Source organism: Mobula hypostoma, chromosome 10 (genome assembly GCF_963921235.1).
Source record: "Mobula hypostoma chromosome 10, sMobHyp1.1, whole genome shotgun sequence".
NCBI lineage: Eukaryota > Metazoa > Chordata > Chondrichthyes > Myliobatiformes > Myliobatidae > Mobula > Mobula hypostoma.
In genome coordinates this window covers 105,764,138-105,787,803 of record NC_086106.1, presented here as the reverse complement: position 1 = coordinate 105,787,803, position 23,666 = coordinate 105,764,138, and the positions used below count along the sequence as shown (strand labels likewise).

At 41.5% G+C, this 23,666-nt stretch overlaps 1 protein-coding gene and 1 long non-coding RNA gene across 3 annotated transcripts in view; one reads left to right on the top strand and one right to left on the bottom strand.

Annotated features, from left to right (window-relative positions):
• LOC134353093 (copper-transporting ATPase 1-like) overlaps nt 1-23,666 on the bottom strand; it is a 130,515-nt gene that overhangs the window by 91,706 nt on the left and 15,143 nt on the right. Inside the window, exons 1-2 of one of the 2 annotated variants that reach the window (XM_063060986.1) lie at nt 16,414-16,549; nt 12,722-12,862 (exon numbers count right to left, since the gene is read on the bottom strand). In XM_063060986.1, coding sequence (XP_062917056.1) covers nt 12,722-12,823 — 102 coding nt within the window. In that variant the 5' untranslated portion in view covers nt 12,824-12,862; nt 16,414-16,549. Of the gene's footprint in view, nt 1-12,721; nt 12,863-16,413; nt 16,550-23,666 lie in introns of those variants that run through there. The other variant, XM_063060987.1, reaches the window with a different exon arrangement.
• Nucleotides 16,570-23,666, top strand: part of LOC134353095 (uncharacterized) — a 41,015-nt gene continuing 33,918 nt past the window's right edge. Inside the window, exon 1 of the long non-coding RNA XR_010019544.1 lies at nt 16,570-16,593. This is a non-coding gene — a long non-coding RNA (uncharacterized LOC134353095). The remainder of the gene's footprint in view (nt 16,594-23,666) is intronic.

The following is a 23,666-nucleotide window of genomic DNA, read 5'->3' as shown; positions in this document are numbered from 1 at the left end:
TAATGACTGAAGGATGCATGCCATTCATTTGTTATGTTGCAGCCTAGCAAGATAAATGTATTTCAGAAAATTTAAGCCTCACAGAATCAGTTCTCACAAAATGCAGAAGAGGAACTGCTTCATGCAACATATTTCCTCTGGCCTATTTTGTGTTGCAGTGCCCAAACATGAACTCTGAGGAGATTGGTCTGAAAAGAGATTTTGTTTGCAACATCTTTGTGGTAATAAAATCATATAATTGAAGTACAAATTGATTATAAGCCATGTTTCAATGATAACTTATGGGAATAAAATCATTAACCAGAGCATTATACTTACAATTTAATCTCCCAGTTTTACCTCAAGCTTTAAAAGGCAGGCATTTATTTGATTTGTCCAGTTACAGAGGTTACAAATCTATTTAACAGACCCCAAATCAGAACTCGAGTTTGGTGCTGCCATTATAAACAAATGACTCATGAAAATAAGATTAAATTTAGCAGCAATTAAAGATAGACCAATGCAAGTTTAAAAGACCAATATTGTCTTAAGGCCAGTACATAGACAGCTTTGGAAGATTAATTTATTGTCATTCAAAGGATCTGGAAATTATACAGGGATTTAACTCTTGCCTGTGGGAAGTTATTTCAGTGCTCCATTAAAATCACAGTGAGCAATCGTTAATATTAAGATCTGTGGAGATTGTCAGAGAAAATGCACTGCTCCTGGGTGGAAATAAGAAAATCAGGGAAGAGAATCTACCCAAGTCGTATCAAATCTAAACTGGAACTGCAAGATTATGAAGACATCTCCAGGTACTAAATTCAAATTTTAAAATTCTAATGCAAAATTATTGAGAACATCAGCAGGTCAGGCAACATCCATCAAGGAGAATAAACAGTCAAAGTTTTAAGAGTCCTAGCCCAAAATATTGACCATTTATTTCCTTCCATAGATGCTGCCTGACCTACTGAGTTCCTCAGGCATTTTGTATATTGTTCTGGATTTCCAGCATCTACAGAATCTCTTGTGTTTTGTCAATGCACAATATTTTCAAGCAGGAGAATTTTTTTTTTTATATATACACCTTTCCCTAGTCAATAAAATTTCACTAAATCTTGAGAAGGAATTTATTATGAACCTACGGCCTTTTCACAGATGGTGACCAACTAAAACGTCAGTCATTACAAAAACACATCATTTTCAGGCAGTCATTGACCATCATATCTGCCAACTCAAGGCCTTACTTCGATCAAACATCACTCATTCATTCAAGGATACTTTTTGATCTACCACTTTTAGCACAGTACAGCGAGGAACAGGCCTTTCGGCCCAAAATGTTGGGCTGAACCCGCTAAAAAGCAGATCAAAAGCACCCAAACACTAACCACTCCTACCTATACCATGTCCATATCCCTCCATCTTCCTTACATCCATGTGCCAATCCAAACGTCTCTTTAAAGCCTCCAATGTACTCGCCTCGCCCACCATACCAGGCAGTGCATTCCCAGCATCCACCACTCCCAGAGTAAAAAAATTTACCCCTCACATCTCCTTTGAACCTACCCCCACTCACCTTCTAATGCCCTCTAGTATTAGACATTTCGACCTTGGGAAACAGATACTTTCTGTCCACTCTATCTATGCCTCTCATAAGCCTGTAAACTTCTATTAGATCTCCCTCAGCCTCCAGTACTCTGGAGAAAACAACCAACATTTATCCAGCCTCTCATGACAGCACATCTCAAAACCAGGCAGCATCCTCATAAACCTCTACTATGCCCTCTCCGAAGCCTCAACATCCTTCCTATAGTGGAGCGACCAGAACTGAATGCAATACTGCAGATGTGGCCTAACCAGAGTTTTATACAGTTGCAACATAACCTCCCGACTTTTGAACTCATGTCTCAACTAATAAAAACAAGCATTCAATAAGCCTTCTTAACTAACATCAACCCTGTGTAGCTACTTTCAAGGAGCTACGGACTTGGTCCCCAAGATCTCTCTGCTCAGTAACACTGCTAAGGATCTAGCCTTTAACGGGGTACTGTCTCCTTGTATTTGCCCTACCAAGGTGTAACACATCACATTTATCTGGGTTAAACTCCAACTGCTATTTCCCTGCCCATATCTGCAACTGATCTATATCATATTGTATTCTTTGTCAGTCTTCTACACTATCCACAGCACCACCAATCTTGGTATCATCCGCAAACTTACTAACCCACCCATCTACATTTTCATCCACGTTATTCATATACATCACAAACAGAACAGGTCCCAGCAGAACAGCACTTATTACAAACATCCAGCTCGAATAGGTCCTTTCACCCACTATCCTCTGTCTTCTATGTGCAAGCCAGTTCTGAATCCAAACAGCCAATTTGCAACTGATCTTATGCATCTTAATCTTCTGGATTAACCTCTCATGAGGGACTTTGTCAAACATCTTACTAAAATCTATGTAGACACCTGCCCTATCTTCATCAATCTCTCTCGTCACCTTGTCAAAAAACTCTAAGTTGGTAAGGCACGACCTGCCACGCACAAAGCCATGCTGGCTCTCCCTAATTAGGCCATGGGTCTTCAGATCCCCATATTTCCTATCCCTAAGAATTTTCTCCAACAATTTCCTTATAACTGGCATGAGACTTACCGGTCTATAGTTCCCAGGATTTCCCCTTGTTCCCTTCTTAAATAGAGGTGCAGCATTAGCCACTCACTAGCCCTCTGGGACTTTGTCTGTGGCTAAGGAGGACATGAAAATACTGTTTGAGGGCCCAGCAATCTCATCTCTTGTCTCCTTCAATAACCTGGGGCAAATCCTATCAGGCGCTGGAGACTTATCGACCTTAAGAGGCACATTACTTCATCTTCCTTGATCTCTAAATGCTCCAACATATTTATACACTCAGCACTGATCTCCTGGTCCTCCATATCCTTTTCCTTGTTAAGTACTGAAGCAAAGTACTTATTAAGTACATTACTCACATTCTCCACATCCAAGCAAATGCTCTCCACTTTATCCTTGAGTGATCCCATCCTCTCCCTAGTTTTGCTCTTAATGTATTTCAAATGCCTTGAGATTCACTTTAATCCTACTTGCCGAAGACTTTTCATGGCTCCTCCTGGCTTAACTAATGCTCTTCTTTAGCTTTTTTCTGGCTTTTTTATTGTCCTCATGTGCTTTGTTGATCCCAACTTCCAAAGCTTTACACACTTTTCCTTTTTCTTCTTGACTAAATTCATCACCTCTCTAAACATCCAAGGTTCTCTTATCTTTCCTTCCCCATCTTTCCATCTGACAGGAACAAACCTTTCCTGTACCCTGCGCAATTGATCTCTAAATACCCTCCACATGTCTAATGTGGACTTGCTAGAGAAAAGGCGTTCCCAATTAACATTTCTTAGTTCCTGTAATTTGTCCTATTTCATTTTAAAACTCCCCCACAAGGACCATACCCCTCCTTATCTATAGCTATCCTGAAAGTTAAGGAGTTGTGGTCACTCACTCACTGAAAGGTCAGTCACCTGGCCAGGCTCATTACCCACAACCAGGTCCAGTACAGTCCCTCCTCTCATTGGACCGCCCACATGTTGATTTAAGAAATTTTCCTGGATACGCTTAACAAATTCTGCTCCATCTAAACCCCTTGCACTCAGAAGGCCCCAGTTCATATTAGGGAAGTTGAAATCCCCCATGACAACAACCCTATTATTTTTACACATTTCCTTCAACTGACTACATATCTGTTCCTCAATGTCCCGGTGGTTATTAAAGGATTTGTAGTACAATCGCATCAGTGTGATAGCACCTTTTCCATTCTTGAGTTCCACCCAAATGAACTCAGTACCTGGCCCCTCCATTATGTTTCCCCCGAGTATAGCTATGACAACTAACCAACCCCGCACAACCTCCTCCTTTATCTTTTCTGAAACTTTGAAAACCATTAATCACCCATTCCTGCCCTTCTCTCAAGCAAGTTTCAATAATGGCTACAACATCGTAGTTCCGTATACTGATCCATGCTCTAAGTTCATCACCCCTACCCATAATACTCCTACCATTAAAATATATACACTTCAAACTATCTGACCCATCGTACCTGTTATTTTGATTTTGCCTTTCAATACATTCCCTGACATCCACCTTCTGGTCCAATCCTTCCCTTACTGACCTGGGGCTCCTGTTCCCAGCCCCCAGCAAAACTAGTTTAAACTCTCCCAAACAGCATTAGCAAACCTCCCGGCCAGGATATGGGTTCCCCTCCAGCTCAGGTGCAATCAGTCCCTCTTGTACAGGTCACCCCTTCCCCAGAAAAGGTTCCAATGATCCAAGAACTTGAAACCCTCCTCAGCCACTCATTTATCTGTGCTATCGCCCCACTCATACCTGTACTAGCCTGTGGCACAGGTAGTAATCTGCAGATTACTAGCTTGGAGGTACTTCAGGCTCTTCCCTAACTCTATACACTCACTGCATAGAACCTCTTCCTCTTTTCTGCCTACGTCATCAATGACGACCTCTGGCTGGTCCCCATCCCCCTTGAAAATAACCTACTGCCGCTCCGATACATCATGGACCTTAGCACCGGGGAGGCAACACACCATCTTCGTGTCTCTTTTGCAGACACAGAAACTCCTTTCTGTCCCCCTAACTCTCGAGTCCCCTATAACTACCGCATTACCCAACCCGTTGAATCTCAAAAGCCAGCCACAGTGCCATCAGCCTGGCTGCTGCTATGATCTGATGGGTTATCCCCCATCCCCAGCACTATACAGAGAGGTATACTTGTTGCAGAGGGGTATGGCCACAGGGGAACCCTGCACTAACTTCTTAGTCCCCTTACTTTTCCTGGTGGTCACCCATCTACTGTCCGAAGGCTGTATTCTGGGTGTGACCAGCTCTTCAAAAGTCTCATCTATGATATCTTCAGGCTCCCAAATGATCCTAAGTACCTCCACCTCTAACTCCTTGACCGGGTCAGTCAGGTGCTAAAGTTGAGTGCACTTCCTGCAGATGTAGTCATCAGGGAAACCGTCAAGTATCCTGAATTCCCACATCTGATAGGAGGAGCATTCCATCCTGACTATTCTATACTGAAAAAAAAAGAAGAAAAAAAGCTTACTTCTTTTTAACTGTGCCTCCGCCTGTTCACACTGAAGCCTGTTAAACCAAAGCCTCTCCACTCTGTCACTGGGTCACTTAAACAATGGCTGCTGCAATTGAGCCGACCTTCCTTTTATTTGCAGCTGAGTTTAGGCCTTTGATGCCAACACTTACTGCACCTGTGCAGCCCAAAGAGACCAGCTTTGCCCAAATCTGCTCCTTTGATCCTCTCTCCGGACCTCCACAGCACTCTGACACTACACTCGTACTCCCTGTGCCAGAGCCACCAAAATTTTTGCGTCAAAAATGAGAAAAACATTACTGCTAAAGCCTTCAGTAGAATGGCCTACCACAAGGATATTCACTAAGATGTTGCCCAAAGTGGAGCATTTCAACAATAAAAAGAGACTGCACGAATTGAGCCTGTTTTCCTGTTGGACGTATACAACAATGTGAGGAGAACAGACAGGGTATATAGTGAGAAACTTTACTTGCTCGACAGAGAAGGACACATGGAGGATGTGGAAATCTGGTTTAAATAAAAGCTCAGAGCAACATTGAGCTTACGTCGCAGATGATCAACTACAGCTCAAGAAAAGCAGCTATGATCTGCGCAAAGCTATCAAGGCTGCAAAACAACAATATAGGGAGAAGACCGAGTTGAGATTCACCACGAATAGCACACCTGACTTGGGGCAAGGGCTGCATACCATCGCAGACTTCAAAGCCAAACATTGTGGTGCTGCCAACATCGCGGCCTCTCTCCCAGATGAGCTCAATCACTTTTATGCTCGGTTCGATGTCAGTAACTCTGAGCCTCCGAGGAAAGCCACCGCTACAACCTGGTCATCGCCGAGGCTGAGGTACGCAGATGTTTCCAATGAGTGGACAGTCGCAAGGCTGCGGGATCAGACGGCATCCCGGGGTGAGTACTTAGGATGTGTGCAGCACAACTGGCAGGTGTGTTTACAGACATTTTTAATCCCTCCCTCTCCTGGTGTAGAGTGCCCTCCTGCTTCAAATTATCTTCAAATTATCCACCATTGTCCCTGTACTAAAAAAGACCAAGGTAACGTGCCTGAACAACTGACGTCCTGTCGCACTCACCTCAATAGTAAGCAAATGCTTTGAGAGGCTATTCAAAGATTACATCTGCAGCTTCCTACCACCCATACTGGATCCCCTACAATTCACTTATCGACACAACCGATCGACAGATGATGCAATAGCCACTACTCTACATACCATCCTTACATATCTGGAGAAGGATGCTTATGTGAGAATGCTGTTCTCGGACTACAGTTCAGCATTCAACACCATAATTCCATCCAGGCTCGACAAGAAGCTCAGAGCCCTTGGCCTTGACCCTGCCTTGTGCAGCTGGATCCTGGACATCCTGTCAGATCACCAGCAAGTTGTAAGAGTGGTCTGTACACACTGGCTGTGGGTGAAAAAGGAACAACAGCGCCTCTTTCACCTCAGACAGTTGAGGAAGTTTGGTATGGGCCCCAAATCCTAAGAACTTTCTACAGGGGCACAATTGAGAGCATCCTGACTGGCTGCATCACTGCCTGGTATGGGAACTGTACCTCCCTTAATCGCAGGACTCTGCAGAGAGTGGGTGGACAGCCCAGTGCATCTGTAATTGTGAACTTCCCATGATTCTGGACATTTACAAGGACAGGTATGTAAAAAGAGCCCATAGGATCAATGGGAACCCAAGCCATCCCAACCACAATCTATTCCAGCTGCCACCATTCAGGAAGCAGAACCGCGCATAAAAGCCAGGACCAACAGGCTCCAGGACAGCTTCTTCCACCAGGCCAAACAGACTGATTAACTCATGCTGACTTGAGCGTACTCTATATTACATTGACTGTACTATTTATTATAAATTATTATAAATTACTATGATTGCACATTGCACATTTAGATGGAGACATAACGTAAAGATTTTTACTACTCACGAATGTGAAGGATGTAAGAAATAAAGTCAATTCATTCATTTCAATTGAATCACTTAGATTATGTCCTCTTTTCAAAGACCATGTAGAGAAGTTAAAGAAAAGTCAACAACCAAAACCCAATGAGGTGCAATAGGTTAGTATCTCCTCATGCAAGAACAATTCCAGTGCTGAGCACACTTGAGTAAAAGGCCCAAAATTGCCTCTGCATTCAAATCCAGGGTAGAGTACCGAGCCAAGTTGTCAAATGGATATCAAATGAGTCATCAAGAATGCCACAGCCTCACAAGCAAATGGTGGATAGCAAGGGGGAAAATACACCCTGAAGAGAGCTGCAGCAGGACCTGGGGAGCCACTGAATTAAGGAAACGCTGTCACTCATCTGCAAGAGTATTATGACGATGGCAGTAAACCTGCAGCACTTCCCTGGTTGTTTTAATATTAGCCAAAAACGTACTTTGGAAAACCAATAATAAGGATTTTTGCATCCTATTTACTTTAATTTCCATTCTGTCTGGATGCATAATGGCAACTGTTCTGCGTGTGACCGCAAGAAACTGAAAAGAGTTGTGGACACAGCTCAGCACATCATAGGAGCCAGCCTCCCTTCCACGGGCTCTGACTCAGTAAAGCAAACATCATAATCAAAGATTCCACCTAGCTGGGCATTCTCGCTTCCCCTGTCTCCCATCAGAGAGAAGATACAAAAAGCCTGAAAGAATACATCATCAGCCTCAAGGACAGCTTCTATCCCACTGTTATCAGACTGCTGAATGGACTTTTTTACAATAAGATGGACACAGCTTCAAAACCTACTTCGTTATTAACTTGCTCTTTATTATTTACCTGCACTACATTACTTCTGGTTATTTTTCACATTTTATTTTGCATTGTTATTGTTTTGGAAAAAAGAAGAGTGTATTTTCAGACTCCCTTTAAAATGAACTAAGCATGGAACTCAAACGGCAGGAGTAAGCTCCTGAACAAAAGTGTAGTTGTTATCTTCTTAGTACCACTGTGCTCCTAAGACCTGGTGATAAGGCCGGATACTCAAGCTTCATTGAGTTTTCTGCGATGAACTCAAGCTTCATTGAACTTTCTGTTAACTTTTAATGCTTAAAGTACCATTCATTGCAAGCTACCAAGGACAATAACCAGCTCACTGAAGAGGCAATTTGCACTAGATTATTCAAGAAATTTATGGCCAAGATACAAGTTAAATATTTTCTAAACTAAATATCAGGTATTACGCTTATCAAGTCAATCACCTCATGACCAGTGTTTAAAGGACTTACAAGAAAAATATATAAGATCACCCAGCCTTATCATCAGACATCAAATATGACACGTAATTGAAAAGTTAATGCATTTGATATTTCCCTTATTGAATCAACCTTTCCCACTGAAGCCATGGTTTTTTTTTCTTGAGAGGTCACCTAGTACACAAACTATCAAGAATATTGCTTTGGCCCAAGGATAAGAGTATTTGGTAATACTTACACAACAGTTCAAAATTAGAGTTCAGCTACATACAAAGGTGACATATTAATGTAAAATCTAACCCAATCACAAAGTTCAAGGAAAGGTACTAATCAAAAAGTCTTTGTAAAATGGCTTATAGAAGTCAAGGAAAGCAAAGCACAAACAGATAGATGACTTAAGACCATAAGATTTAGGAGCAGAAGTAGGCCATTCAGCCCATCGAGTCTGCTCCACCATTCAATCATGGGCTGATCCACTTCATCCAGTCATCCCCACTCCTCTGCTTTCACCCCATTCCCTTTGATGCCCTGGCTAATCAAGAACCCATCTATCTCTGCCTTAAATACACCCAATGACTTGGCCTCCACAGCCACTCGTGGCAACAAATTCCACAGATTTACCACCCTCTCACTAAAGTAACTTCTCCGCATCTCAGTCCTAAAAGGACGTCCTTCAATTCTGAAGTCGTGCCCTCTTGTCCTAGAATCCCCTACCATGGGAAATAACTTTGCCATATCTAATCTGTTCAAGCCTTTTGGAATGTTTCTATGAGATCCCTGCTCATTCTCCTAAACTCCAGGGAATACAGTCCAAGAGCTGCTAGACCTTCCTCATATGGTAACCCTTTCATTCCTGGAATCATCCTCGTGAATCTTCTCTGAACTCTCTCCAATGTCAGTATATCCTTTCTAAAATAAGGAGCCCAAAACTACACACAATACTCCAAGTATGGTCTAATGAGTGCCTTATAGAGCCTCAACATCACATCCCAGTTCTTATATTCTATACCTCTAGAAATGAATGCCAAGGTCACTGTAGTCTTCAAGAGAAGAACGTAAAACCAAAGCAAAACAGCCATCACTAGCATGGAAAAGCAAATCAACAGTTAAAAACAAACTCGGAAAGAACCAAGTAGCATCCAAATTTACAGGCACAGGAGGCTCAAAAGCAACACTCAACAACGCAGGAACAGCTTCTTCCCCTCCTCCATCAGATTTCTGAACATTCCATGAACACAACCTTATTATCTCTTTTTTCTTACCACTATTTATTTTGTACTTTAGAGCAATTTTATGTCTTCGCATTATTCTGTTGCCACAAAGCAACAAATTTTGCATCATCTAAGTCAGTGATAATACATCTGATCTTGTTTCTAATTGTTTCACTAATTGTAATGACTCTTCTTCTGGCCTTCTTTGCTCCAGTGTAAGTGATCTACTATCTCAAGACTTTGTTCATAATTATAGGTTTCTCAAACATGATATCACCTCCATCAGCCTACACTATACACACTAAGATAACAATAAACACAGTGTTACAGCACACTAACCAATACACGTCCAAATTTTTATCTTTCCTCTCTATTCCTATTCATGTGCTTCCTTGTGCTGTCAATCCTGCCTCTAATGGCACATCAAAAAAATCATGAATTCCAGTCTCACTCCAGAGCCTTAAGCACATAATTCAAATTTAGTATTCATTGCTATGTTAGAAAAGTACAACGTTGTCAGCTCTATTGGATAGAAACATAGAAAATAGGTGCAGGAGTAGGCCATACGGCCCTTCGAGCCTGCACCGCCATTCAGTATGATCTTGGCTGATCATCCAACTCAGAACCCTGTACCTGCCTTCTCTCCATACCCCCTGATCCCTTTAGCCACAAGGGCCATATCTAACTCCCTCTTAAACATAGCCAATGAACTGGCCTCAACTGTTTCCTGTGGCAGAGAATGCCACAGATTCACCACTCTCTGTGTGAAGAAGTTTTTCCTAATCTCAGTCCTAAAAGGCTTCCCCTTTATCCTCAAACTGTGACCCCTCATTCTGGACTTCCCCAACATCGGGAACAATCTTCCTGCATCTAGCCTGTCCAATCTCTTTAGGATTTTATACATTTCAATAAGATCCCCCCTCAATCTTCTAAATTCCAACGAGTATAAGCCTAGTTCATCCAGTCTTTCATCATATGAAAGTCCTGCCATCCCAGGAATCAATCTGGTGAACCTTCTTTGTACTCCCTCTATTTCAAGGATGTCTTTCCTCAGATTAGGGGACCAAAACTGCACACAATACTCCAGGTGTGATCTCACCAAGGCCTTGTACAACTGCAGTAGTACCTCCCTGCTCCTGTATAAATGCCAGCATACCATTCGCCTTTTTCACTGCCTGCTGTACCTGCATGCCCACTTTCAATGACTGGTGTATAATGACACCCAGGTCTCGTTGCACCTCCCCTTCTCCTAATCGGCCACCATTCAGATAATAATCTGTTTTCCTGTTTTTGCCACCAAAGTGGATAACCTCACATTTATCCACATTAAATTGCATCTGTCATGAACTTGCCCACTCACCTAACCTATCCAAGTCACCCTGCATCCTCTTAGCATCCTCCTCACAGCTAACACTGCCACACAGCTTGGTGTCATCCGCAAACTTGGAGACGCTGCATTTAATTCCCTCATCCAAGTCATTAATATATATTGTAAACAACTGGGGTCCCAGCACTGAGCCTTGCGGTACCCCACTAGTCACTGCCTGCCATTTAAAAAATATAATTAATAGAATTCTTTTAGGTGGTTAGTTTCTTTTTATAATGCCTGCCATTCTGAAAAGGTCCCGTTTATTCCCACTCTTTGCTTCCTGTCTGCCAACTAATTCTCTATCCACATCAATACCTTACCCCCAATACCGTGTGCTTTAAGTTTGCACACTAATCTCCTGTGTGGGACCTTGTCAAAAGCCTTTTGAAAATCCAAATATACCACATCCACTGGTTCTCCCCTATCCACTCTACTAGTTACATCCTCAAAAATTTTTATGAGATTCGTCAGACATGATTTTCCTTTCACAAATCCATTCTGACTTTGTCCGATGATTTCACCGCTTTCCAAACGTGCTGTTATCACATCTTTGATAACTGACTCTAGCATTTTCCCCACCACCGATGTTAGGCTAACCGGTCTATAATTCCCCGGTTTCTCTCTCCCTCCTTTTTTAAAAAGTGGGGTTACATTAGCCACCCTCCAATCCTCAGGAACTAGTCCAGAATCTAAAGAGTTTTGAAAAATTATCACTAATGCATCCACTATTTCTTGGGCTACTTCCTTAAGCACACTGTGATGCAGACCATCAGGCCCTGGGGATTTATCTGCCTTTAATCCCTTCAATTTACCTAACACCACTTCCCTACTAACATGTATTTCCCTCAGTTCCTCCATCTCACTGGACCCTCTGTCCCCTACTATTTGTGAGAAATTAAACAGAAGCTGTAATTAACCAATCAGATGGTCAACGCTACCCATCGAAAAACATTAAATTAACATTATTTCACAGCTGTTTGTGAAGTCTACAGTGTGCAAGTGAGCTACAGAACCTTCACAACATTATAAAAAGAAACTAACCACCTAAAAGAATTCTATTAATTATATTTTTTAAATGCACAGTTCATCGTAAGTGCACCTTTTTTCTTACAAACCTGAAAGGTTCACTGTGTCTTGAAGAACATCTGGTCACTATTTTGATGCTGCCATCAGGTGGAAGGTTCCTGTGCCTGAGGACTCACACCACCAGGCTCATGAACAGTTACGACTCCTTAACAATCAGGCTCTTGCACAAACTAAGATAACTGCACTCATCTATTGAGATGTTCCCACAACCGCATTCCCACTTTAATTTTTATCTTGTTCTTTCATGCTCTCATTATTTATTGCTATTTATTTATATTCGCATTTGCTCAGTTTGATGCTTTTTATGCTCTTGCTCTTTCATTGATTCTGTTTAAGGTTACTACGGACTTGCTAAGTATGCGTGTAGAGAAAAGACCCTCAGGGTTGGATGTGGTGACACGTATGTACTCAGATAATAAATTTTACTTTGAACTTTACCACAGTCCTTGAAATAGCACAAGTCCAAGCAAACTGCCATTTCTCCTGAACTCACATCTACTCAAGCATTATTTTCTAAATTGCATTCGTAGTTCAAATGGGCTCCAACAAATAATATCATAACAAGGGGCATGGCTCTCATGTCATATGCCATGATTATCTCAACCAACAAAATTCAGGGCTTATCAAATGAGAGGACAACAATAGGTTACATAGCATCATTGCATTCTTTCGTCACTTCAATCATCGGGTGGTGGGTGGGGGGGGGAGAGGAAAGCGCTTGTACTTTTGAAATTAACAACCTTTACATTGCTGACTCCTTGTAATTTTGCAATCTGTTGCTCAATGGTCTGTATGCAGGAATTGCAAGTCATTCCCTCCACAGATATTGTAATGCAATGCATTTTGCCTCTTCCGCCCTCTCTTCTTTGGTCTTCACATCACTGCAAAAAGTAAAGAGCAAAATTACAATGGGCTGTCAGATAGCAAATCACATTTAAACCACTAAGCTGCTCTGACAGGGCCATACACCAGCCAAGTAGGTTTTCTTCCACATTTACAATGCATATCCTCAAAAACAAAGTGATGCAAATTTCTTCATTTTAGCTTGGAGAAGGTTATGAAGTATGAAAAATTAGATCACAATGAACAACAGCAACTTTGTAAGTTAAACACTTCAAACTTCCCCAAGTCTGTAGCACAATCAGATAGAATGAAATGCCGATCAACACAAAGAAATATTAGAATATGCAATAAAAATCATGGTGGAAAGGGTAGCATTTTAATGAGATCTTACAGGTTTAAATCCTTTAAAAAGCAAATTAATCGTAAAACTAATAGTAATAATGTATGTTTTGGAGCAATTGTTAATTAGTTACCTTTAATTATTTTAGTTTCTGTAAACTTATATTTCAGTCTATGCTCTACAGCACTTTTCTCTCCTTCAATCCTTCCTAAAAGGTGGATAAAGCGTCTGCTCTGAAGTTCTGAAATAATCTTATAATCACCTCTAAAATTTGGAATAATCATATAACCTGATCCAAAAATATTAACACTGATAATATTTTGTATCAACACTACTTCACTGATTCAATCACAACATAATGTCAAAACATAAAACATATTTCAACATCTTCGTGTGGTCAAAAATACTGGATTTTTGTTGGCTTGGATTATTTCAAAAATATGAAATTAATTTTAGCATTCAATTCACTCCTTGGTATACATCTAAACCCTTTTTATTCAATGTTGATTCAGTTCACACTGTTATTTTTCTATCAAGACACACAATTATATACCTCAGTAATCTATATTAGCAAACTACAATTTTAACCACATCGACCTGTGTGGTTTCCTTACTTGCCACGCATATCATTAAATAGCATCTTTACAAATGCCGCCTGTATAATTACATTGAAAAGATACAAAAGGATCAATGAAAACTTGTTTGCACCCCTGCCTGTGCAAGTGAAATGCAAATTTAAGTGCAATTCCAAAGCATGTTATGTAGATAATGGAACACAGTTGTAATGCCCTGGTTCACATCTTTACTGTGATGCTGTAGGCATTTCATTTAGCAGCTCTGTAAGAGCTGCTGTTCTGCTTTCACCCTGTTTGGGTTATTGTTGAAGATAAGGGATGATGTGGAAAGTGTGCCATCCAATTAGCGGGAGGTTTTCTTTGTGAGGGACAATAAAGTTGGGCTTGGGGTTTTTTTGGTTGAGAGGAGATGAAAGAGAGAAGACGCTGGGGGAGAACCGGTCGTAGCATGGATTGTTCGAGATGGATAGTGAGCGACGTTCGGAAGCTGGTGTGTGCTTTCACGTTGACTGAGGGCCCAGCGCACGAGTGACAGAGAAGTTCAAGATGAGCTCTAACTTATGTACAATTGACTGTTTAATTAGAATGGGCCCTTTTCATTTTGTTATTCTTTACTAACCCTTCAGTTAAGATTCATAAATATAATTCCTTTAATCGTATGCAGTGTACTGCCTGTTATTTCGAGGCATTAATTTGTAACAGGATAGCAAGTGACACGGCATCCACACAAATCGAGGTTTGGGGTGGGATCAAGCGCTCCTCAATCTCACAAGTACGGCGAAGTCGGATTTTGTCTTCCCTAGACTTAAGCAGCCAAGGAAACCAGGGTGTTTCACAGTGCTGTAGGAATGTACCATTGCCAGAACTCAAAGAGGCCCAGAATAAATAAAATTATTTTCAAAATTGTTACCCTTCGTTAGCCTTCCCAAATGGTACTACAAATATTTGTTAAGATTTATGAGAAATTCATAACTGGGTTGCTTCCAAAGACTTTCAGATTATGAAAAAAACTTAATTCAGTAATATGAAAGCAGAAATGTAGACTTCATAATCATATTGCACAGTAGATTAGGTTGAACTATGAACACAATACAATTGACGTTAATTCTCAGTTTGGATAAAACTTCCGTGGAGTTAATACTTAACTTTTTTTCCCAATTTCTCCTCGCTGACCATTCCCCATCCTATTTCATCAAACATCCAAACAACAACCACAATTTCTCCCAACTAATCAAAGTTCAAACCTGAAAGCTAATTTTATTATCAGAGTACACATATGTCACCACATAGGACCACAGGGTTCATTTCCTTGCAGGCATACTCAGCGAATCTATAGAATAGTAACTATAATAAGATCAATGAAAGATCAAGTGGAGTGTAGAAGACAACAAACTGCGCAAATGCAAATATAAGTAATTAGAAATAAATAATGAGAAAATGAAATAACAAGATAAAAGATCCTTAAAAGTGAAATCATTAGCTGTGGGAATCTATCAATGGATGGGCAAGTGAGTGCAGTTATCCCCTTTTGTTCACAGCCTGATGCTTGAGGGGTAGCAACTACTCTTGAACATGGCGGTGCGATTTAAGAAGCTAAAACCAAATGTATTCAGTAGAGGCCACAAATTCTATTCCCTATTTGATGATAACGGTCATAGCCCTTGCTGATATCCCATCAGAACCCTACTTCCTAAATGGACTCCAGTTAGCCTACAATTCTGTTTCCTTGCCATCATTGCTTATGTAAAAACACCAGCGACCTAAATACTCCACACAAATTCAAGTTGCTGTTTCTATTTCTAATCGTTCTGGCTTCTGAAATTCTCATGTATGCTTTTAGTACCTCCATATTCAATTCTTTCAACTCCTCCGTGAACCAAAATTCAGAAAACCTACACCAGTTCACTAACATTCCTTTCAAAAATGCATAGATTCCTGACCTAACAACGCCTCAAAATTAAAATAATCTTCGTCAGCAAATCTGTCCATGGCATTACCTCTTCTCATTGCTACGACTTTCTCCAATCCCACCCGCTTCCACGCTAACATCCCTAGAATCGTCTATTTCCATCACTAGCTGTTTCCATTCTAAACTCTGAAAGTTCTTCCTGATATGGCCTTGTTCTGTAGAAAATCTTCCTCACACTTCATGGAACAAGACTTTCGTCAGCCCGACCAATAACCCGGTCTTTGACTTGCTGTCAATTCTTATTCAGTCATTTCTATACAACCCTGTAGGACGCGTTTCTCTCTATTTGAGATCTTTCACAGTTAATTGAAATGAACCCCGTTGCTACAGCGTCGGTATTAAGATTGATTTACTGTAAGTTATTGCATTGCTAGTTTTCCTACCATATATTCAATTTATGCACGAACACAGGCTGTGTTTAATTTTAAATTTATGATTTATTTCTTGTGTTGTAGTAATTAGTTTGATGCTTATTTAAAATGAACACTTTAAAAATCCATCCTCGTTAGCTTCATTGCTAATAAGAATTTACAGTATTTGTTTTCATTCTGCTCTAAGGATCCTTAAGAGTCTCAACCTGCATCCGACCCTCCTACTAAACACAGAAACAGATCTTTAAAAACAAGCAACATACATCAAAGTTGCTGGTGAACGCAGCAGGCTTTAAAACCAACAAGGCTTTTAATTTGCAGCGAGAAACGTTACCTTAGGCCTCGATCGAAAGGTAGCAGCTCACATCCTACGTGCCCAGTGGCAGCACGGCTCGAATGCTTTTTCCACCCGGAACCGATCAGCTTGGCCACGGCTCCCCCTTGGGATGAGATTGCCAAGCGGAACCTGCTCCACGCATGCGTAGAGTCCGTGACGCGGCTAGTGCTGATTAAGGTATGGAGGACAGGGTGGAGAATGTGAAAAGGGTATTTGTGGCCTTTAAATGTCATCTAAAGTGCACAAAATGTTGGCGACGGACTGCTAATAATAGTGAAAAGACTCGTGCGTCAATAGAATATGACTCGTACTGGGAGAGAAATTGGCCAATGAAGTGTGCGCCAGTTAACGAACCTGTAAAGGGGAGGTGGGCTGTCCCAGTATCATAAAGCACGGGAATTGAACAGTAGTTGGAAAGAAACGACAGACAAAAATGAAAGGCTTTAAGTTATAGATGCCTGAAACGAAATTAAACATGAATTCTGGAAATAGCTAGTAGGTCAAGCAGCATCTCGAGAACCCCGATTTAATGTTTCTGGTCAATGACCGTTTTTCAAATTTAAAACTGTAGCTTAAAAGTAGGTTTCTATAATGAAACCATTTTCACACGTCAATCATAACCTTGAGTCCCTGAGAGGTGACAAAAAGTCACAGACTATCGCAATTATTTCACTGAATATTTTTTTTTCATTTGACCGTCCTTTTGTACATGTTATTGATTACACATTACTATAAACTGCACATTTAGACGGAGTTGTAATGTAAAGATTTTTCCTCATATGTGAAGGATGTAAGCAATAAAATCAATTGAATTCAATACTCCTTCTCCACAGGCAGAGTGGTGGAAGAGAAATAGGGAGTCTGACACAAAGGTTCCACATAACCTATGGTCAGTTAGAAGTTACCAGGTTCAGAAATTACTTATCAAAGAGTCCCTCCACGTTATGTCAGGAGTTTGGAGTAAAATTGGAACAAAATGTTGATGATCTGCCTCTTCAGCTAGTAGAAAATCGACTGCATTCTCACCCACACGTGTAGTATATAGCATCCAGGCTGCGAGAGTTTGGGGGAAGGAGAAGACTTGTGAGGGAGCTAGTTATCTGTGAAATGTATTGCACCATATGTAAACTTCAGCAACTGAATGAGTTTATATCAGTTTAGACATAGAACTTGTCACCACTTAAATAATAAATTTATGAATTAACAATTAGCACAATAAATTCAATGGAATACTCTAGACATAGTGAATGGACAATTAGTAGTTACACAGAATGATCTTAAACTTTTTTCATCTTAAAAAGTTGTTAATTTCATAAACAAGTTTCTGCAGATGCTGGAAATCCGGAGCAATGCACACAAAATGCTGGAGGAACTCAGCAGGTCGGGCAACATGAATAAACAGTCTTAAGACCTTTTTAGGCGGAGACCCTTGAAGACTGGAAAGGAAGGAGGAAGGCACCAAAATAAAAAGGTGGTGGGAAGAGGAAAACTAGCTAGAAAGTGATAGTCGAAGTTAGATGAGTAGAAAAGGTAAAGGGCTAAAGAGTAAAGAATCTGATACAAGGGGAGAGTAAACCATGGGGAAAAGGGAAGAAGGAGGGGCATCAGGGGGAAGGTGATAGGCAGGCGAGGAGAAGAGGTAAGAGGCCAGAGTAGGGAAGAGAAGAAGATAGAAGGGGAAGGAAAAAAATTACCAGAAAGAGAAATGAATCTCATGCCATCAGGTTAGAGCCAGTCTGGACAGAATATGAGGTTTTCCTGCTCACGCTGAGAGTGTCCTCATCGTGGCAGAAGAGGAGGCCATGGAACGACATGTCAGAACAGGAATAGGAATAAAAATGGTTGGCCAACGGAAATTCCACTTTTTGCGGATGGAGTGGAGGTGGTTGACAAAGCTATCCCCCAATTTTTTTCTGGTCTCACCAATGTAGCATGAATGTAAGGGAGACAAGCCAATGATTGAGTACAAATGCAAACAGAGCAAAGAGTTAAATTGTACCGCAGAGACAAAATTCAAAAGGGCAAAGAATGCAGGTCTGAAGGTGCTGTACTTAAATGTGCGTAGCATTCAAATGAGGAGACATGGACCCTCACAGCAGAGCTACAGAGGAAGATACAGGCATTGGAAATGAGATGCTATCGCAACATCTTGGGCATCTCATACTTGGACCACATCACAAACGAGCAGGTCCGCAAGACCATCCAGAACCACATTGGCCCCCATGAAGACCTTCTCACAATGGTGAAGAAGAGAAAGCTAAGATGGTACGGCCATGTAACAAGATCCACTGGACTTGCAAAGACCATTCTACAAGGAACTGTGGAGGGGAAAAGAAGGAGAGGTAGACAGGGGAAAAGATGGACGGACAACATTAAAGAATGGACAAGGAAAACATTTGCGGTGACCCAGGCTCTAGCACACAACTGCAACAGTTGGAACAGACTGGTGCAAAGCTTGTCATGACGGTGCCCCGACAACTCCACCAAGAGTTAAGGGCGCAAGAAGAAGTAGCATTCAAATAAGGTGGACTTACTCGTGGTGCAATTAGAGATTGGTCGGTATGATGTTGGTATCACTGAGTCGTGGCTGAAAGGCCATAGTTGGGAGCTTAACATCAAAGGATATACCTTTTATCGAAAGGACAGGCAAGAAGGCATAGGTGGAGGTATGACTCTGTTGGTAAGAGATGGAATTACATCTTTAGAAAGAGGTGTAATAGGGTCAGAGATTGTTGATTTTTTGTGGGGTGGTTAAGAAATTACAAGGGTAAAAAAACATGGGAATCATATCTAGGCCTCCAAATAGTAGCCAAGATGCGGGGTTGAGATTGCAAAGGGAGCTGGAAAAGGTGTGTAATAAGGTAATGACACAATTGTAATGGGGGACTTCAATATGCAAGGGGACTGGGAAAATCAGATTGATGTCGGATCGCAAGAGAAGGAATTTATTAAATGCCTATGAGGTGGCTTTTTTTTTAGAGCAACTTGTGCTTGAGCCTACTCAGGGAAAGGCCATCTTAGATTGGGTGTTGTGTAATATAGAAACATAGAAAATAGGTGCAGGAGTAGGCCATTCGGCCCTTCGAGCCTGCACCGCCATTTATTATGATCATGGCTGATCATCCAACTCAGAACCCAGCCTTCCCTCCATACCCCCTGACCCCTGTAGCCACAAGGGCCATATCTAACTCCCTCTTAAACATAGCCAATGAACTGGCCTCAACAGTTTGCTGTGGCAGAGAATTCCACAGATTCACCACTCTCTGTGTGAAGAAGTTTTTCCTAATCTCGGTCCTAAAAGGCTTCCCCTCTATCCTCAAACTGTGACCCCTCGTTCTGGACCTCCCCAACATCGGGAACAATCTTCCCGCATCTAGCCTGTCCAATCCCTTTAGGATCTTATACGTTTCAATCAGATCCCCCCTCAATCTTCTAAATTCCAACGAGTACAAGCCCAGTTCATCCAGTCTTTCTTCATATGAAAGACCTGCCATCCCAGGAATCAATCTGGTGAACCTTCTTTGTACTCCCTCTATGGCAAAGATGTCTTTCCTCAGATTAGGGGACCAAAACTGCACACAATACTCCAGGTGTGGTCTCACCAAGGCCTTGTACAACTGCAGTAGTACCTCCCTGCTCCTGTACTCGAATCCTCTCGCTATAAATGCCAGCATACCGTTCGCCTTTTTCACCGCCTGCTGTACCTGCATGCCCACTTTCAATGACTGGTGTATAATGACACCCAGGTCTCGTTGCACCTCCCCTTTTCCTAATCGGCCACCATTCAGATAATAATCTGTTTTCCTATTTTTGCCACCAAAGTGGATAACTTCACATTTATCCACATTAAATTGCATCTGCCATGAGTTTGCCCACTCACCCAACCTATCCAAGTCACCCTGCATCCTCTTAGCATCCTCCTCACTGCTAACACTGCCACCCAGCTTCGTGTCATCCGCAAACTTGGAGATGCTGCATTTAATTCCCTCATCCAAGTCATTAATATATATTGTAAACAACTGGGGTCCCAGCACTGAGCCTTGCGGTACCCCACTAGTCACCGCCTGCCATTCTGAAAAGGTCCCGTTTATTCCCACTCTTTGCTTCCTGTCTGCTAACCAATTCTCCACCCACACCAATACCTTACCCCCAATACCGTGTGCTTTAAGTTTGCACACTAATCTCCTGTGTGGGACCTTGTCAAAAGCCTTTTGAAAATCCAAATATACCCAGATATACCCAAATATAACCCAGATCTTATTAGGGAGCTTAACGTAAAGGAACCCTTCGGAGGCAGTGACTGCAGTTTGAGAGGGGAAAGCATAACTCACCTGCATCAGTATCGCAATGGAATAAAGGGAGTTACAGGGGCATGAGAGAGGAGCTTCCCCAGATGGATTGGAGGTGGATACTGGCGGGAATGACAGCAGAACAGAGATGGCTGAATTTTCTGGGAATAGTTCACAAGGCGCAGGACAGATATGTCCCACAGAGGAAAAAGTTCTGAATTGGTAGGGGTAGGCAACCGTGGCTGACAAGGGAAGTTAAGGACTGCATAAAAGCCAAGGAAAGGGCATATAAGGTAGCAAAAGTAAATGGGAAGTTGGATGATTGGGAAGCTTTTAGAATCCAACAAAAGGCAACTAAAAAAGCTAAAGGAGTGAAAAGATGAAATACGAGGGCAGAGTAGGATACCGAACGTTTTTTTCAGTTATATAAACAGTAAAAGGGAGGTGAGAGTTGATATTGGACCATTGGAAAATGTTGCTGGTGAGATACTAATGGGGGACAAAGAAATGGCAGATGAACTTAATGGGTACTTTGCAACTGCCTTCACTGTGGAACACACTAGCAGTGTGCCAGAGGGCCATGAGTGTCAGGGAGCAGAAGTGAGTGCCATTGCTATTACAAAGGAAAAAGTGCTAGGCAAACTGAAAGGTCTTAAGGTGGATAAATCACCTGGACCAGATGGACTACATCCCAGAGTCCTGAGAGAGATTGCTGAAGAGATAATGGATGCATTGGTCATGATTTTCAAAGAATTACTTACTTCTGGCATGGTCCCAGAGGACTGGAAGATTGCAAATAGATAGTTTGTCTCCAAAGATTGAGACGGAGGGATGGAGAAAGCAGAGAGAGGTGTCAGAAATGGACCAAGTGAATATAAGCGCAGGGTCAAAGTTAGAGAAAAAGTTGATGAAATTGCCAAGCTCAGCATGGGTGCATTTGTCAAACTGAGCCCTTTCACACAAGTGGCGAATTCGAAGAGTAATATATTTTAATACATTTACTTTTTTAAGAATGCTATGCATACTTCTCTTTGAAACTGTTTTTAATTCTGTGCATGATTATCATCTTGTAATAAAAAAGTATCCTTTGTTCTAAACTATGCTACAGTGAGTTTGTCTAATTAATCATGCATTTCAAAGGATAACTTCACAGTTTTCACATAGATCTCTGAAGTAAAACCTCGTTTAGGTCTCCCTTTAAGATGGCAGTGTGCGAGGATGCAGCGGCCACTCCAGGAAACACCAAAGGTGTAATTGTTTGACCTTTACATCTTTTTCACAATCACTGGATATTAAGAAAGTGAAGTACTGCAGGTCTAACCCATCAGCAAGTTGTTTGATAGCAATGTAGCTGGACTTACTGAGTACCATTGTTTTGTTGTTTGGATTTGTTGTGTACCATTGTGCCGATTTAGTGTGTGATCCAACAAACAGAGTTAGTGATTATCTGGGACATTTTTCTTGTGATTTTAAGACCCTGTTGAACATTGGTTGTGTTAATTGCAAGTACGGAGGAATAACTACAAAACTTAATCGATATAGTTATTGAAGAAAGTGCAAAAATGGGTCTATCTATCAATTGCAAAAAGACAGAATGTATGGTGATATCCAAAAAGAAGGGAGAATCCTATCTGCAGGCTGAGAATAAACGGGGAAGACATAAAACAAGTACAGAACTTCTGCTACTTAGGAAGCTGGATGACATCAGATGGCAGGTGCAACATGGACATCAAAAGAAGAATAGGGATGGCAAAAGACACCTTTACGAGAATGAAGAGTATACTGACTAATACTAGTCTAGGCATGACAACCCGCCTCAGAGTACTGAAATGTTACATTTATCCAGTTGTGTTATATGGCTCAGAATGTTGGACAATATCTAGTAACATGAGGAAATGAATTGAAGCAGCAGAGATGTGGCTTTTGAGGAGGATGCAAAGAATATCATGGGGACAAAACGAATATCTAACGAGGATGTCATGAACAGAGCAAACACAAAAAGAGAAATAATGTATGAGATCATGAAAAGGCAGTGTGACTTCATTGGACACATAATTAGGAAAGAGGAGTTAGAATGCACGGTAATTATGGGAACGATTGAAGGGAAGAAAGCAAGAGGAAGACAAAGACAAATGATGATGGAGACAGCAGCCAGTGAACTGGAAATGAATACCAATGAATTGATCCACTTGACCCGAAATAAGAGTGTGTGGGCCATGGCAGTCAAAGCTCAAACTGGGCATGGCACCTGGTGATTAATGATGATGAACATTGATATTTTAGAATGCTTCAAGTCTGGTTCAATGGTTCATTGGCAAGACCAACAGTGGGGCATACTGCTTTTCCTCCGTTGCAGTGTGGACTAGGCCCTGGTGCCAAGGATTTGCCTGTTGCAACTGCCCATGGGAGGAGATGCTGTAGGTAGTGAGGGAAAGATTAGAGGCCACTGTGGGTGCACTGGAATCCCCTCCCCACTGATCACCCTTCAGCACATATCCCTGCAATCAGACTAGAAGTTACATACACAAGAGAATCTGTAGATACTGGAAATTGTAATCAACGCACACAAAATGCTCGAGGAACTCAGCAAGTCAGAGTCCTTGACCATGGCCCAGTCCACTGACACAAAATATATATTGTTTAATTAAGCCTTCTTTGTTGTTTACACAATTCATTATGGGTTATATGTAGAAGTATGTAATTGACATATGTCATTATGCCACCGTGTTATAAGTGCACGCCTCACTAAAAGTAAAACTGAAGCAACAGCTCTGCTGTGTTTCCTTTCGATTAATTTCTGGAGTTTCAAAACATAACAACCACCATGCAGAGCCCTAACAGTCCCTTCAAGTGAGGCAGTGCCTCATATGCAAATCCAGGGTTGTCACTTATTGTATCCAATGCTTCCTCTGTACTGGTGGGGAATCGCTTTGCTTTGTCCGCCACAATTTCCCAGAGGCC